General features: G+C 35.9%; 1 protein-coding gene across 4 annotated transcripts in view; it reads right to left on the bottom strand.

Moving 5' to 3' along the window:
* ANKRD31 (ankyrin repeat domain 31) overlaps nt 1–17,605 on the bottom strand; it is a 179,223-nt gene that overhangs the window by 81,598 nt on the left and 80,020 nt on the right. For all 4 annotated transcript variants that reach the window (XM_034959938.2, XM_055112315.1, XM_055112313.1 and 1 more), the window contains exons 12-15: nt 12,000–12,144; nt 6,378–6,430; nt 3,785–5,303; nt 1,800–1,970 (exon numbers count right to left, since the gene is read on the bottom strand). In XM_034959938.2, the coding sequence (XP_034815829.2) occupies nt 1,800–1,970; nt 3,785–5,303; nt 6,378–6,430; nt 12,000–12,144 (1,888 nt within the window). The remainder of the gene's footprint in view (nt 1–1,799; nt 1,971–3,784; nt 5,304–6,377; nt 6,431–11,999; nt 12,145–17,605) is intronic.

Genomic DNA, 17,605 nt, shown 5'->3' with positions numbered 1-17,605 from the left:
ACTGTACTAGACACTAAGTGGTACTTTCAATATGGAAATGCCTATCTCATTTCTTGTATTCTTTCTTTAATGATTTCTTCTACTGTTCACTCGCTATTCTCCCTGGATTTCCTGGAGTGATCTTTAATGTTCTTATCTTTTCTCTCCTATTTTCAGCTTTTTCTTTTTTTGTCCTTAGTAGACTTGTAAAGCTTTGCCTTGTAACCCTGCTGCACATATCTATATATTATCTATTTATTTAAATTTCTGTTTTCAACAACTAAAAGCTCTGTATTGTTCTCTTATTGTTCCCTCTTTTCTATACCTTTTTGGAAAAAATATTAGATGCTTCTTGATTCTTGTATAGTTTTTGTTTCTTCTGGGTTCCTTTGGTCTGCTTAGTTTACTTTGATATCTTTCATATTGGTGTTTTCTGCAAATACTTGTCGATTCTTGACTACCTGTTCATTCATATTTTAGTGAGGAAAACTAAAATCCTAATTGGAAATCTGTGGAGGGTGAGGGGAATGTGGCAGAACTTGGGCATAGTTGAATTCACTGTTGGGTGATCAGCAGGAGGTAAGCCTGCCATTGTTTTAGGGAATCCCAGATGTCACTATCTAAAATTCTTACCTCTGGAGCAGTTCAATTCTCTGCTCAAGTGACTTACAGTCTGGTGGAATAATAGACATGTTAAAAATTACATTTAAATATGATTAAGTGCTGCTAGAGAGGTGTGAAGTTTCCTGCGGTAGCTGTAACAAATTACCACAAACTGGGTGACTTAAAACAACAGAATGTATTCTCTCATAGTTTGGAAACCAGAAATCAATATCAAAGTGTCAACGGGGCTGTACTCCCTCTGGAAGCTCTAGGAGAGAATATTTCTGTGCCTCTTCTAGCTTCTGATGGCTGTCAGCATTCCTTGGCTTCCTTGGCTGTGGCTACATTGCTCCTTTGCCTTCATCTCATCATTTCTTCTGTGTGTTTCAAATCTCCCTGTGTTTGTCTCATAAGGACACAGTAATTAGATTTAGGGCCCACCTGGATAATCCAGGATGGTCTCCTTATCTTAGGGTTCTTAACTTGATTACATATGCAAAGAAGGTAATAGGCATGCTTTTACTATATAAGGTAATAGTCACGAACTACAGGGATTAGGACAGGGCATGTTTTGGGGGGCCAGCATTCAACCCACTATAGGAGGTATGTATAAGAAGGATTTCAGTTTACATGAGAGGGGGAAAATGAAAGAATATTCATAGAGAATGCCTAATTCAGTGTCCTTCCTACCTCTTAACAGACAGTATGTAAATCAACATTCAGTGAATAATGTTTAACCTGAAGTGGTCCAGCCTATTGTTTATGACAGAACTATCTCCAAGAACTATCAAAGGATGCTTAGCTTGTCCGTACTGTGAAACACACATAGTTCACTCATCTGACACAAAACAAACTAATGGCTATGTTTCTTTAATTTCCCTTACGTTAAAAGGGCTGAATGGAAGTATCTAAAGAATCTGATACATTTCACGCCTGCTGTCCCCACTGAATATTCTTGCTGTGTCTGCAGTTTACCTTATCTCCTCTAATATAATAAACTAGAAGTCATAGAAAGAAGTATGACATGAATATATTTAAAGATTATTGGATTATCAAGTGATGCCTTAACAACAAATATCGCTGAAATAGTCATATAAGTCAGTGAATAACTACAAAAAGAAACAATATATCTGAAAGTTTAGAAATTCCTTGAAGTAGAGTGAATTGCTGGGCTTGATTTTGTAAACTTTAACCTATAAAATTATAGGAATACAAACCTAGGTTGCAGGTAGTTTTTAAGAAACTTTGTCTTTTTCTGAAATTCTGAACTGTTTTGTGTTCTTGGCTATTAGTAGGCATGTGAATTTCTGACTCCGTTTTTTCTTTTATCTCCTCACAATTTCTTATAGTTATTTCATCTCCACTGATGTTATTAGTTAATTCCTCATCTGAAACAAACATTTTACAATATCAGTGTTGTTGTTCTCCTACCTGGTTATACAATTAGAAAATAAAATTTCTAATTTTTTAAAGTTTCTGTTCCACACTGGACTGTTTAAGAAAATGGAAGCTTTTAAAAATGTTTTTATGTAACAGACAAAAAGTTTGCTGGTTGCAGCTTGGTGGGAATATAGTAGATAGTTGAAATGAATAGACCTAACAATTTCCTGCTATCAAAATGTTGTTAGGTTTCCTGATGCTCAATAAATACTATATTAAAAAGCAACAGAAAGAGTGATAGAAATACTGTTTATTCAATCAATGGGGAAAGGATTCCCTATTTAATAAATGGTGTTGGGAAAACAGGCTAGCCATATGCAGAAAACTGAAACTGGAACCCTTCCTTACCCTCAGGGGACAAAAATTAACTCAAGATGGATTAAAGACTTAAACATAAGACCTAAAACCATAAAAACCCTAGAAGAAAACCTAGGCAATACCATTCAGGACATAGGCATGGGCAAAGACTTCATGACTAAAACACCAAAAGCAATGGCAACAAAAGCCAAAATTGATAAATGGGATCTAATTAAACTAAAGAGCTTCTGCACAGCAAAAGAAACTATCATCAGAGTGAACAGGCAACCCACTGAATGGAAGACAATTTTTGCGATCTGTCCATCTGACAAAGGGCTAATATCCAGAATTTACAATGAACAAATTTACAAGAAAAAAACAAATAACCCCATCAAAAAGTGGGCAAATGATATGAACAGACACTTCTCAAAAGAAGACATTTATGTGGCCAAAAAACATGAAAAAAAGCTCATCATCACTGGTCATTAGAGAAATGCAAATCAAAGCCACAATGAGATACCATCTCATGCCAGTTAGAATGGCGATCATTAAAAAGTCATGAAACAACAGATGCTAGAGAGGATGTGGAGAAATAGGAATGCTTTTACACTGTTGGTGGGAGTGTAAATTAGTTCAACCATTATGGAAGACAGTACAGTGATTCCTCAAGGATCTAGAACCAGAAATACCATTTGATGCAGCCATCCCATTACTGGGTATATACCCAAAGGCTTATAAATCATTCTACTATAAAGACACATGTACATGTATGTTTATTGTGGCACTGTTCACAATACCAAAGACCTGAAACCAACCCAAATGCCCATCAATGATAGACTGGATAAAAAAAAGTGGCACATATACACCATGGAATACTATGCAGCCATAAAAAGGGATGAGTTCATGTCCTTTTCAGGGACATGAATGAAGCTGGAAACCATCATTCTCAGCAAGCTAACACAGGAACAGAAAACCAGACACCACATGTTCTCACTCATAAGTGGGAATTGAACAATGAGAACACATGGTGAGGGGAACATCACACACCAGGGCCTGTCATGGGGTCGGGGGGCTACTGGTGGGATAGCATTAGAAGAAATACCTAAGGTAGATGATGGGTTGATGGGTGCAGCAAACCACCATGGCACATATATACCTATGTAACAAATCTGCACGTTCTACACATGTATCCCAGAACTTAAAGTATAATAATAATTATAAAAAAAACTACTGTTTATTACCATCAGTCAATATCAGCTTAGCAACCGTCTTTGATAACATCATTTTGACTTTCGAAGTAATCACTGTTACTTAACTACTAGGTTTAGTGGCATCTCAAAATATGGCCCACATATCCTCATTCTTCTCAGTTTGGCCATCGTTTGAATACAATTCAGTTGGAAATTTCTATAAAAATAAGTAAATCTATAGGAAATATGTACAGATTAAGCAATATTACTAATACCTGGTTTGTGAGAAATTTCCGTCTTTTCTCTTTGACTAAGTTTTGAGATGTTGGCCAATTCTTTACTCATATTATCAGTGGAATGAGAATCTATATCATGTATAGTCTCACTTTCTAGATGGTTTTGTCTCCTTTTTTCAACTTTAGTTGTTTCTATTACTTGAGAATGAGCAACTATGGATAAAGGCTCATTTGAATAAATTATTTTTTGGTCTCTGTCAATGTAATTCCTCTCAGTGTCACAATTCTTTGCCACCTTTTCCACAATATGTGTATCTGTTTGATTCATTAAAAAAGTTGGTGCTCTGGGAATATAATCCTGTGGCTTTTTGAATAGCTCCACATGATTAGTCAACTTTGAAGCCTCATGTGTCAAAAATGTTCTCATACAAGCCAGGGAATTTTGCTCAGGATTGCCATTTGAGTGATCAAAAGAAGGTCCAAATATGCATTGTTCATAATTTGCAACATGTTCAGAAATAACTGCATTATCTGAATAAGAAAAATTAACAGCTTCCTGTTCTGGAAGTGTGGTTAGGCTGACTGCTTTTAACTCATTTTCCTGTGAAAGATGATCTTCAGAAAGTAAAAACTGCTGAAAACCCATTTCTTTTTTATTTGTTAAATTCTCCTTAAAATTATAGTGTTTTTTGCCACCTGTAGAACACAACACCTTTTTAGATGTTATAGCCTTCTCAGAGGTAGAGCAATCATCACCATCATCATTATCAGAATTTTCCTTTACAAAGGATAGGAAAGAATTTTCCCATTTGTTAAATCTCTCATCTTTTGGGACCAAGTTACTGTTTTCATGAGATTTATAAAGTACATGGTGTTGTTCCTGGAGAGTGTGAGGCTGCTTATCTGTAGTAACAACTGGTAACTTGATTTCTTTATGTAATAAAAGTCCTGGGAAAGAAACAGCTTCAGTTTGGTCAACAGATTCTAATTCCAAGCATTGAACTTCTTGACTATCTGATAAATCCAGGTTCTGGATGTGTATCTCTTTGGAAACTGAACAAGCCTCAGTACTGCTATCTAATCCATTTTTCAGGCTTGACAGAGTTAAGCTGGAAGGTTCACACAATTCTTCTGGAAGGTCATTATGGGTTTCTGGAATATGCTGCTGATAGGTAACCAATCTGTTTATTCTCCTGGAAGGAGAGACAGCTAGTATCTTTCTTGGATTACAGTCTACATCATCTGCTTGGGTCCTTTTATGTTGTGTTTTTCTTCTTCCTATACCTTTTGGCACGTTTGTGTTGGGATCTTTGACGTTATGGAGATTGCCCTTTCTGAGTCCTGTAGAGTATATCTGGTTAAGAGTTGATTGTTTATGCTTGGATTTACCAAATTTTGTGTTTTGGGGATCTTTTTGGTAATATTCATATACATCTTCTTTATTTATAAATAAACTCGCTTTGCTTCCTTTATTGACTTTTACATGTTCCAGCTTCTGTCTGTTGGAATTTTCATTATAAACATGCCAAATGTGACTTTTAGAACTGAACTTTGGTTTCTATAGAAAAAAAATACATAGTTAGCTTTAATTTTCAGCGGTCGTACTATATCAATTCAATCTGGATTATTGATAAATCAACTATTATTTGATTCAAACTATTATTTTCTAATTCAATCTAACCACAGATCCTGCTGGGATACAGCCAACCTGATATTTCAGAAATGCAGACTAATAGAAGAAAGGCAAATGTAATAGATTTAGACTCAGTATGTATACTAATCTTTACTTTCTACTGTAGATTTTAATTCCTTCTTGCCAGTATTGTAGCACTACTAATCTTATTAAACATAATAAAAAAATTTTAATCTACTTAATTTTTATATGCTTTTAAATTAATCAGATCAAAGTTTCCTTTACAAGGAAACTCTGTGTTGGTGTACATCTTTTGTGTCTAGTGGATTGGTGCTACTCCTTTGAGCTGTAAACAGCAAGAGAAAATCAAAGAAAGCAGATTCCAGTAGTCAGACTCTATAAACTTTACAAGAAGCTTTACACAAATGCTTTAGAAACACTCTCCTCTCCCAATTGTTATATAGGTGGAGCTAGAATTAGGGGTTTCTTCTTCTAGTATCTGGGAGAACTATGGGATGGAAGCAGAAAAATTGACTTAAAAACAGGAAGACAGATATACTCTTCAACTGGTCTGTATGAAAAAATTATTATGGGCTGCTAAGATTAAAACAGGAACACAGCTTCCTCTCATTCACACAACTCAAGTACTAGATGAAGAGTAACTGCCCACGATGTAAAGTTTGAAGGGATGGGCTAATACCTTTGACTCTTTCCTGTACTATGCTTAGGCCACAGGAAATTAGACATAGTTGATAAACCTTAAGCTCCATAAAGAGGAGGAGGAAGGAAATGGTTACCAATATATTAGCGTGCCCAGATATGCCACAAACTAACAGCCCAGAACCCTCTGATTCTCATGCAATTATTCTAGTGTCTTAAAAGCAAATGTGAAGTCATTATTACTAAAGCTTCAGCAGTCTTTCTCTTCCCTTTGACAATCTATGAAACAACCAGAAGTTACATCCCTATAAAAATGTTTATTACTAAACATAGATATACCTTGTGTTGGTACACATCCTCTATGTCTAGTGGGTCAATGCTACTCCTTTGAGCTGTAAACAAAAAGAGAAAATCAATGAAAACAGCTTCTAGTGTTTAGACTTTAGACTTCTAAAACCCACCAGTCCTTTGCCACGAGAAAACCAAGTGGAATAAGTGAAATTATGCAAACATTTTATATTAAAATTGGCACATACAACATTCCTATAAGTTCCATATTAGAAATCAAATACTATCTTAAGAGAGCTAAAATATTTCTATAGGGAAAGCAGAGCAGATCTAACAGAATAACTAATACTAAAGATTGGCATTAAACTCAGTATTTATTTTCCCCACAGATATATCCAGATATGACCTTTTTATTCAATAGATTATGTAACTGTGTGCAAGCTACTTTTATAAGGTGAAAAATTATTTTATAATTAATTAGATTATCATCTCCTAATATGCCTGCTTAATAAAGTCCTAATTGAATGCTGCATTCTCTTTAAAGTAAAACATACACAGATGGAAAAGGCCGTCTTGTGAATGCACAGGGGGAAAAAGATTATTTTTAAAAAGCCTAAGTTGATAATAAAAGGAATGTATTTTAGTGTCTCTTCATAGCCTCCTTTATGTAATAAAAGTAGCATCAAAGTTAACTATATATGCATTTGGCTACAAAAGATAAAAACCTAGGAACAATGGCTTACACACAGGAAATATTCAAAGAATATTTGACAGAGGAAGGAATAAATGAATGAACATCTTGTATGTGATACATAACACAAATTTCCCTAAATATAAGCTAGAAATGTAAAATATTTTAATGAGGATGTAATTCAAAAACAGAGCAATTTAATTTATTTCTTGGGGATAACTTTCATGATAGCAATCAAATTATGAGCTGCATAATGAAGCATGACATTGATTCATTCACATTATACAGGTGAAAAAGTCAAACATAATGTCCTTTTACCAAGCAAAAAGGTGCTATTCCTTTGGAGCACCGTCTCTGGGGACTCAATCCAGAGTTTCAGTCTTGATTCTCATCTGCTTAGCAGCTGGCTGACCTTGAGCAAATTTCTTAATGTCTCTGCCTCCATAAAATGCCCATAAATGAAAGCTAATAATAGTTTCAACCTCATAGAATGGTGAAGATTGAATTATATAATCCATGTAAAGTGTTTACATGAATCCTAGGTATAGAGAAAGTGCTCCATTATTATTGTTATTATTATTTTCTAAGAGCAAAAGGACACTATACCTTCTCCAAACCTTTGATCTTAAATAAAAGAGTAGAAAAATCGTATTTTCCAGAAACCACCCTGCAAGGGACATGGTTCCTAAGAGAATCTGGAAGGAAGAACAGGGCTTTATTTTCTCTGAGTTTTAAGACTTTACATTCCCTAACACAACCAACTTAATACCCAGGTATAAATTCTGAGGTGGTGATATTTAGTGATATAGCTATATTATTTTCCCTCTGCCACTCTGAGTTCCCATAATGTACTGGGTACTGTGTTGAGATATTTACATATATTAACTTCAGTCCTCACATTAACAATCCCATAGGTATACAGGTAGATGCAGAGATATTATAAACTCAAGTTTACAGATAAGAAAATTAGGAATGTTAATTTACCCTATAAGCTTTATAGCCTATGAGGCTATAAAGTTAGGACTGAACCCTTGTCCTACATCAAAGTAGATATATTTTACTTTAAGCTAGAAAAGCAGCAAATATATTTTATATGAGGAAAGTTCTTTATTCATCATTCCCATACTTGAAAGCTCTTCATCTGGAACTTAAAAATGAATACTCTGTTTTTATTTATTTAAGTGAAATAATATTCTCTATTTACATACATATATTCTTTACTTAAGTAACCTAATTTTGCATTCATATTGAAAAGTAGGCTGATAATTAATCATGGAATTTGAAAGTTTAAACTTAAGAAATATTCAAACCATCTGGTGAAGCATGATAACACAACCCATCTTAGTAAATTCTCTCACAAAGGAAGAGTGGGAGCTTAGTCCTATGGAGAAATGTTTGGGATTCCTTTACATGAAAGAAATTTCACTGGGTAGGAATAGATTAAAGTGGGCACTGGTGAAGAGGGTATTCTGGATTTGGAGAAAGGACTAGAATGCTGTAGGAAGCATTCCCAGAAGAGCAAAACAATGCATGTTGTAATTATTTAAAATAGAGAAGTCAAGCAGTTAAGCAGATTATCAAAGCAATAATTTAAAAATATACTTTTGCCTCCAACTGAATTTTATTTGCAATTTTCCATATAGTTTAAAATGTTAATACGATTGTTTTAATAATTTATCTTAATGTGCTTGTATAGACCTGGCTTCAACAAGTTACTGTCTGTCTCACTTCTCATGCAATTTGGCTACTTGGAAGGAAGTTTTTTGCTCTAATGAACCATTAATTAATTACCTCCTGGTAGCCTTCAATTATCAATGAAGTTTTCTCTTTACTATAAAAGTAGAATATTTTGATCCAGGACTTAGTTCTTGTCAATAGCATTCAGACAACTGCATTTCTTGATCAAGTATATGATTTATAAAATAAAATCCATAAAATAATAAAATAGATCCACTAACCCTAAAGAAAAACTACTCTCATGACTGGTTGTTAGATTGCTCAACTGTACCTAATTTTCAATAACAGACACACCTAACAATAATTGGAAGAACTGTTTTATATTAAATAGAACCCAGCTGGGAAGGAGATTGATATGGTTTGGCTGTGTCCCCTTCCAAATCTTATCTTGAATTGTATCTCCCATAATCCCCATGTGTCATGGGAGGAACCCAGCGGGAGGTAATTGAATCATGGGGGCAGGTTTTTCTCATGCTGTTCTCCTGATAGTGAATAAGTCTCACAATATCTGATGGTTTTATAAAGGGCTGTTCCCCTGCACTTCTCCTTGCTGCTGCCATGTGAAGAAGGACGTGTTTGTTTCACTTCCACCATGATTGTAAGTTTCCTTAGGCCTCCCTAGTCCTGCAGAACTGTGAGTCAATTAAACCTCTTTCCTTTATAAGTTACCCAGTCTCAGGTATGTCTTTATTAGCAGCATGAGAACAAACTAATACAGAAATGTACTTTAAATTTCATTTAAAACCATTTAGATCGGGAAAAGATCTTTTCTAATAGACTTATCAAAGGGTTTGTGTTGACACTTAATCATTAACCAAGATAGATATGTAATATCTGTCCTGTTATCCTCCTGGACATGAAGGAGCCTGGGTTATGTGTCTTTTTTATGTACTCTCATAGGGCCTGAGCATTCTTTTATCACATTCTTCATCGTAATTGCTTGCTATCCCTGTTTCTTATTCATCTTGTATTATCAGGCTTTGGCACTATTTAGTGTTTGATACATAGCAACCCTGATACAATGAATGAATGAATGAATGACTCTTCATAGAAAATAAATTCCAGTGGAGGTGGGTTAGAGAGCATCTGTTGTTTTGCCTGCCCAGCACATAACCTCATAGGCAGCTCTCTGAAGAGAGATACCATTGGTTCCTGCTGCCTAGATCCCTGGAGCTGCTTTTATTCTTGACCTTTCCAAGGTCTGGATCTTCAGCTTTTCCTTTAATTCTTGAGTTGTTCTGTCAAGAAACTCCCTTTTCAGCCTTAAGTTGATTACTTGCCACCAAAGAACTTTGAATTTATATTTGTATCAAAGAAGTGACAACAGCCACAGCTGTATTATTTGTCCTCAGGAAGACACAGAGCTTTAGCAGAGGATAGGTTTCCACTGCCAGCCTAAGTTTTGTTCTATTAAGGGAGAACTACAGGACATGTAGGGAGGCCCACTCACTTCATGGTGAGAAGGATTTTCAGATTAAACTTTCCTGCACACAAAGGGGGAACTGCAAAGGTGGAAGCCTTTGTTGTTAAAGGTAATAATATATAAAAGCCTTTGGGAGAAAATATCTGTTGGGGATTTTTTTTCATTAAAATACAGTTTAATAAATGGGAATGAAGCACATACGGATCTCTTGAATGGAAAGAATTTGTTTTTGTTTTTGTTTCAGAGGACTGACAATATTTATTCAATAAATATTTGCTGAATGCCTACTATGTACAAGACACTTTAATATTAATCAGTAGACAAAACAAAGATCTTTTCCTTCATGGAGCTTAGATTCTGGAGGAAAAAGACAGAAAATAAAAAATAAGTCAACTGTCTAATGTGTTAGGTAATAAGTGCTATGGGGAATGTCTAAGCAGAGCAGGGTTAGAGGGAATAGAGTGAGTATAATGATTCTAAAAATATGTGCATAGATTTTTGTGAATCTATGGATATATTTTTAATATATCCATGTATATTAAGAGGTGGAGCTTAATTCTGCTACCTTTGAGTGTGGGCCAGACTCAGTGACTCACTTCTAACAAACAGAATATGGCAAAAGTGATGACATATCACTTTTAAGATTAGGTTATGAAAAGACTGGCTTTTGTCTAAGGTACATTCTCTTCCTCTTAGGTCACCTGCTCTGAGATAGCTGCCAGGTTGTCAGCAGCCTTATGGAGAAGCTAATGTGGCAAGTAGCTAAAGCCTTCAGCCAACAACCAGCAATGATCTGAGTTTTGCCAACAATCATTTGTGAATTTGAAAGTGGATCTTCCTGTCCTAGTTGCAACTTGAGATGACTACAACCTGTGACTCTCATCTAGAACCACTCAGTTAAACTGCTCCCAGAATCCTGACCCTCTGAAGCTGTGTGAGATAAAACATGTTTGTTGTTTTAAGCTGCTAAGTATTAGGATTCGTTGTTACATACTGATAGATAACTAATATAGTGAAGGTAAGAAGGGGGCAGTTGCAGTATTAAGTAGGGTGGTCTAGGCCTCGTTGAGAAGGTGACATTTGAACTAAGACTTGGGGAGGCATATCTGAGGAAAAGCAAGGAGGCCAGCATGACTGAAGTTGAGTAATGGTGGTAGAAAGTACTGGTAAAAGGGGTTAACCAGTAGGGTGGCCAGCTGATAACAGGAACTTCTAGGCTATTGTAAGGATACTGGCTTTTCTTCTAGATTAAAGGGAGAGCCATTGCAGAGTCCTGAGCAGATGAATGTAGAGTTGTTACCAAAAAATCTAACAAATGTATTAGAGAGTATAAAGAGTATGTCATGTATTTAAATTATGTTTACATAAATTTTTATTGAAAACTATAGATCAAGTTCTTTTGTTGTTCAATTTAATAGAGCAGTGGATGAGAGGGAAAAAGTATAGCCATAAGAAAATATTCTTAGGGAATGAATATAAATAATCCTGGCCATTTTCACTGAAAAGGATATAACCAAAGGGGATCATATCATGTTATTTAGTCAAAGGATTTTGGGGAAAAGAAACAAATTTATAAAAGGTTTCTTAACTCTTTGCAATGTACAACCTGCAGAAAAGTATTACCTTTCTTTTTTCTTTTAGAGTCCTATGTGCATTTGCAAACAAGTCAGTGTGATTTATTAACAGAATGAAGAAAAGACACTATTGGATGGATTTTCTCAACACTCATGAGAAAAATAAATTTAATTTCTTTAATTCTAAATTAAATTTCTGTAACTTCACTGATGTGACAAATAGCTATTACAGGGCAGTTTAATCTTACCTGATGTAAGGCATTTTTGATGTTTAGGGATATATCTCTCAAGGAGACGCTTCATACATAAATCCTTGGCCTCATCCAAAGCACATTTTCCATCATCATTTCTAAATAATGGATCAGCTCCATTCAGAAGAAGTAACTCTGCCACCTAGAAAAAGGTTGTTTATGTAAGGGAACCCAGATTGAGGGTGTATTACTGTGAATGTGTGCTAGCAGACTACTCTAAGTAACATCAAATATCTCTTTTGAAAACACAGTTTGGATTTATCTATAAATCCTTGTCCAATAAAAAAAGAATTAATGTAGTTGCTACTGAATTTTAATTTGTTGATACATGAGTTTCTTATCATTAAAAAAGACTAAAGGAAGAATGAAAGGGAGAAAGAGAAAAAGAAAGAAGGAGGGAAGAAAAGAAAGGGAGAAGGAGGTAAGGGGGATGGAAGGTGGGAAAGCAGGCAGGCAGAAAGGCAGGAGGCAAGAAAGGCTGAGGTAGAAACATCAGTGGCTCAGCTGCTAGTGAAATGAAGTTAGCAAATACACCAAGAATTAGGACTGGGTTCTGTAGTAGTAAATATAATTTTAACAGGTTCCAGGAGATAATTATGTCTTCCATCTATACCTGTGCTGCCGCTGCTCCTCCTCAGACTGTCGGTGAAAAAGTGGTCAATCTATTACTACTGTTACTACTTCTCAAACAACCTCCTCTATACAGCTTTCCCTGAGCTCCCCCAATGCCTCACCATCCACTGCTGCCCAGAGAAAAACGACTTCTCCTTCTTTTCACACACATATTACTGCCCAATATACTCCATATTATACTTATTTCTTTCATATCAGTCTCTCCTAGTGTACTCTAACTTTCTTGAGGGTGGGACTATCTTTTTCTTAAATAATTTATTATTTTTCAACAGGAAATTAATGAATATGGTTCAAAATACAGAAGGCTCAGACAAAAATACAATGCAAAATAAGTTTCCCTCCTCTACCCCTGTTCTATTATTTTTTCCTGAGTCAGCCGTGGTTAATTTATTTGGAATTTTTCCAGCAATAGTCTAGTCCAATAGGTATGTATGTATGTATATATACATAATATGTATGTATACATATTTTCTTACACAAATGGTCATATATTATATACACTCTGTATTTTGCCTTCTTTCCCCCACCCTCCTAACAAGTCCTTGGAAACTGTTCCATATCAGTGTAGACTACACTTCCTCATTCTTTTCAGCAGCTAAGCAATAGTTTACTATGTGAACGTACTATAATTTATTTCACCAGTACCCTATTAATGAATGTTTAAGTTGCTTCGAAGCTTTTACTACAGATATATGTCTTCATATTCCCAGAGACTATCTTAGTATCTTACGTGAAGTAAATACTAAAAAGTATTGTTTAGTAAAAGAATGAATGTAGGGCAGGAAGGATATGGTGAGTAGGCTTTAAGTAACATTATACTAAAAGAAGCCTAAATTTCCATGTTAATGTATGGAATGAGAGGAAGGATATAAATTTCTATCCAGTGTATGTACCTAAAAATTAAAAGCGTATATATATTTCCTTTTATAAGAAAGCATCCTAGCCTACTAAAGTAGTTTGAATCTTTCTCTCTTACCTTTGATATTATCTAGTTTGTGCCACTCACAGACACAGCAGGTACACTTTCCTCATCTTCCTATAATAAAATGATTATCACAAATTTACATTATGTCAGCCTTTTTTTTTTTTGAGACAGAGTCTTGCTCTGTTGCCCAGGCTGGAGTGCAGTGGCATGATCTTAGCTCACTGCAACCCCTGCCTCCCGGGTTCAATCAATTCTTGTGCCTCAGCCTCCCAAGTAGCTGGGAAAAGGTGTGCATCACCACGCCTGGCTAATTTTTGTATTTTTAGTAGAGATGGGGTTTCGCCTTGTTGGCCAGGCTGGTCTTGAACTTCTAACCTCAAGAGATCCATTCACCTCGGCCTCCCAAAGTGTTGAGATTACAGGTGTGAGCCACTGTGCCTGGCCACTGTGCCAGGCTTTTAAAGAAGATATATATCTCTCTTTTGAGATAATAACTAGGTGGTCTTGGGTATACCACATCTCTTTTGAAACTACTTTTTAATCACTTTGTACTCTGAGATGTGTGTGTATGTACATGTGCATGTCCTTCTGGTGTATTAATGTTAATTCATGTTTAAAATCATAAAAGCAATATTTGCACATTGCAAAAAAAGTTAAAAATTACAGAAAGGTATTAAGTGGAAAGTCAAAGTTCCTCCACACTTATCGTGGTAGGCTGAAAATGCCCCCTCATCCACCCTCACCAAAAGATATCCATGTCTTCATCTCTAGAACTTGTAAATGTCAACTTTATTTGGAAAAAAGACCTTTGCAAATATGATTAAGTTAAGGATTTTGAGATTAGTGGCTTATCTTCAATTATCTCAGTGAGCCTTAAATACCGTCACAAGCATCCTTAAGAAAGAGGCTGAGCAGGATTTCACATGCACACACAGAGGAAAAGCTGATGTAAAGTCAAGGGAGAGGTTGAAGTGATGCAGTCAAAATCAAGGAAGGCTGGCAGCCACTGGAAGCTGAAAGAGGCAAGTAACAGATTATCCTCTACAGCCTCTGGAAGGAGTCAAGCCCCACTGATATCTTGATTTTAGCCCAGTGATTCTGATTTTGGACTTCTAGTCTGTAGAGCTGTGAGAGAATAAATTTCTGTTGCTGTAAGCCACCCAGTTTGTGCTGGGTTATAGCTGTCATAGGAAACCTATACAGATTTGGGTACCAGAAAGTGGGGTGCTATTGTAACAAATACCTAAAAATGTAGACGTGGCTTTGGAACTGGAAAGCCTGGATTGTCTTGAACAGATATCTGGTAGAAATGTGGATGTTAAAGATCCTACCAGGGAGGGCTCAGGAGGAGCATATTAGAGAGAACCTGTATCATCTTAAATAATGCATATATCATCATGAACACAATGTTGGTGAAAAAATGAGCATTAAAGGCATTATTGGCAAGGGCTCAGAAGGAAATATAGAACAAGTTTTTAGAAGCTGGAGGAAAGGCGTTCCTTGCTATACAGTACCAGAAAGCCTAGATTTGTCCTGCAAGTTGTGTGAAAGCAGAACTTATAAATGCTAAACTTAGAGGTTTAGCTGAGGTGATTTCCAAGTTAAGCACTGAGAGTGCAACCTGGTTTCTTCTTGGGGATTATAGTAAAATGTGAGGAGAAAAAGATAAATTGAAGAAAGAACTGTTAGGCAAAAAGGAACCAGAACTTGATGATTTGGGAAATTCTGTCCATCAAGATTGGAAAAGATGGTAAAAGTTGGAGATTCCTGTAAGAAAAGTGTGCTTTGTAGAGAAGGCCAAGGGCGTAGCTGGAAAACTTTTGTTAATGCTGAAGAGAGTAGGAATGTGACTCATGGACCCATTCAACCATCTTAGCAGAAGCCAGAAATATAGGTGGGCCTGTGGAAATATCTGTGAAAGATCCTGTTGTCTAGTGGCATGAATCCCTGATCTATGAAAGACCCTGTTGTCTAACGGCATGAATCCCTGTGACACACATGGTAAATTCACAAGGTTTTTTGAAAATGCTCTGTCTGCAGAAACACTGCATCTTAGACTGAAAGAGAGAGAATGAAATGAAGAACTGCCAAGATTTTAGAGACAGTAAATAGGTTAATGAAACTACTCACCTGCAAATGTATGCTACCCTTCAAAAGAAAAGAAAACACCAAGAACAGAGAGTTAGCAATGAGTGAAGAGTAACAGATGGCTGTGATATAATAGAGGCAGACTAGTCAGAAGCTTAGGAGATTAGTGAATAGATAATCAAAGAGAGCCTGGCTAAAACTATAGTCCCTCTTGGTGGCCCAGAAGAATGTTGTGTATATCCAAGGCAATGTCCTTTGAGGAGATGCTAGAGAAGAAACTTCTGAGTTACTGGTCCCTGGCTAAATGTAGGCCAAACTCAAAACTCCCTGAAGAATGAACATAGTCTATAAGCCACACCAGATCCAACAGTAAAATGTAAAAATCTTTCTGATTCAGGAAGGTTAAACACAACCTCTAACCAATCAGTAATTGACCACTAAATGGTCTTGAACCAAGGGTATTCTGTTGGAAACCAGGATAAAGATAAAAATAAGAAAAAAATTTTGCAAACAGGGTCACAAGACTGCACACTGTGAGGGAAATAGACTTCACAACTTATCAAACAAAGAAGCAACCCAAGTTGGGCACGTGGGTTGGGGGACTCAGGATCCAGAGTTGCTATAATACATTATCTTAAATGTCCAGATTTGGCCAGATGTAGTGGCTCATGCCTGTCCCAGTGCTTTGGGAGGCCAAGGCAGGAAGATAACTTGAGGCCAGCAGTTCTAAACCAGCCTAGGTGACACAAGCAAGATTCCATCTCTACAAAAAATACAAGTAAAAATAATTTTTTAAAAAGCTGGGTGTGGTGGTGCATGCCTATTGTCCCAACCACTCAGGCAGCTAAGGCAGGAGGATCACCTGTTCCCAAAAATTCGAGGCTGCAGTGAGCTATGATCACATCACTGCACTCCAGCCTGGGCAACAGAGTGAGATTCTGTCTCAAAAGAGAGAGAGATAGTGAGAAGGAGAGAAAGACAGACATGAAAAGAAACACTAAAGTATGACCCATACACAGGATAAAAAGCAGCCATAGGAACTGCTTTGAGAGGGCCTATATGTGCAAAAAACACTCTAAAACAGCTATTATAAATATGTTCAAAGAGCTGATGAAAGCCATGTTTAAAGAATTAAGAAAAAATATGGTGATAATTTATAAAATAGAGAATATTAATAAACAGAAAGTTTTTAAAAAATCAAATGGAAATTCTGGAATTCAAAAGTATAATAACTGAAAAGAAAAATTCACCAGAGGCCTCAACAGGAAGTTTAAGCTGACAGAAAAAAAGAATCACTGAATTTGGAGAGACAGATTAATAAAGATTACACAATCAGAAGAACAGATTTTTAAAAGAATGAAGAAAAATGAATAGAACATCAGAGAAATATGGGGCACCATTAAGCACAACAACATACACATTACAGGAGTTCCAGAAAGACAGGAGAGAGAAAAAGCAGCAGAGAAAAATATTCAAAGAAATAATAGCTGAAAACTTGCCAAATTTGATTCAAAGCATTAATGCACATATCTAAGAAGCACAACATACTCCAAAAAAGATAAACAAAAGGGATATATATCTAGACATAGTCAAAGTCAAAATGTTAAAAGTCAAAGATAAAATCATGAAAGCAGCAAAGGAAAAAGAACTTATCATTTAGATAAGAACCCCAATAAAATTAGTATCTCACTTATTAGAAACAATGAGGTCCAGAGACAATGGGATGAGACAGTCAAAATGCTGAAAGGAAAAAAAACTGCCAAGCAAGAATCTTATATCTAGCAAAACTATAAATGAAAGCAAAATAAAGACATTCACAGATTAAAAAAAAAAAGCTGATAGAATTTATTGGTAGAAGACCTGCTTTAAAGGAAATACTAAAGGTAACTGGGCTGAAAGCAAGTGACAATAACTCAAATCCACATGAAAAAGCATATGAATAATGGTAATTATACAG

This window comes from Pan paniscus, chromosome 4 (genome assembly GCF_029289425.2).
Source record: "Pan paniscus chromosome 4, NHGRI_mPanPan1-v2.0_pri, whole genome shotgun sequence".
NCBI lineage: Eukaryota > Metazoa > Chordata > Mammalia > Primates > Hominidae > Pan > Pan paniscus.
The sequence above is the reverse complement of the archived record's forward strand: the minus strand, read 5'-3'. Positions and strand labels throughout refer to the sequence as shown.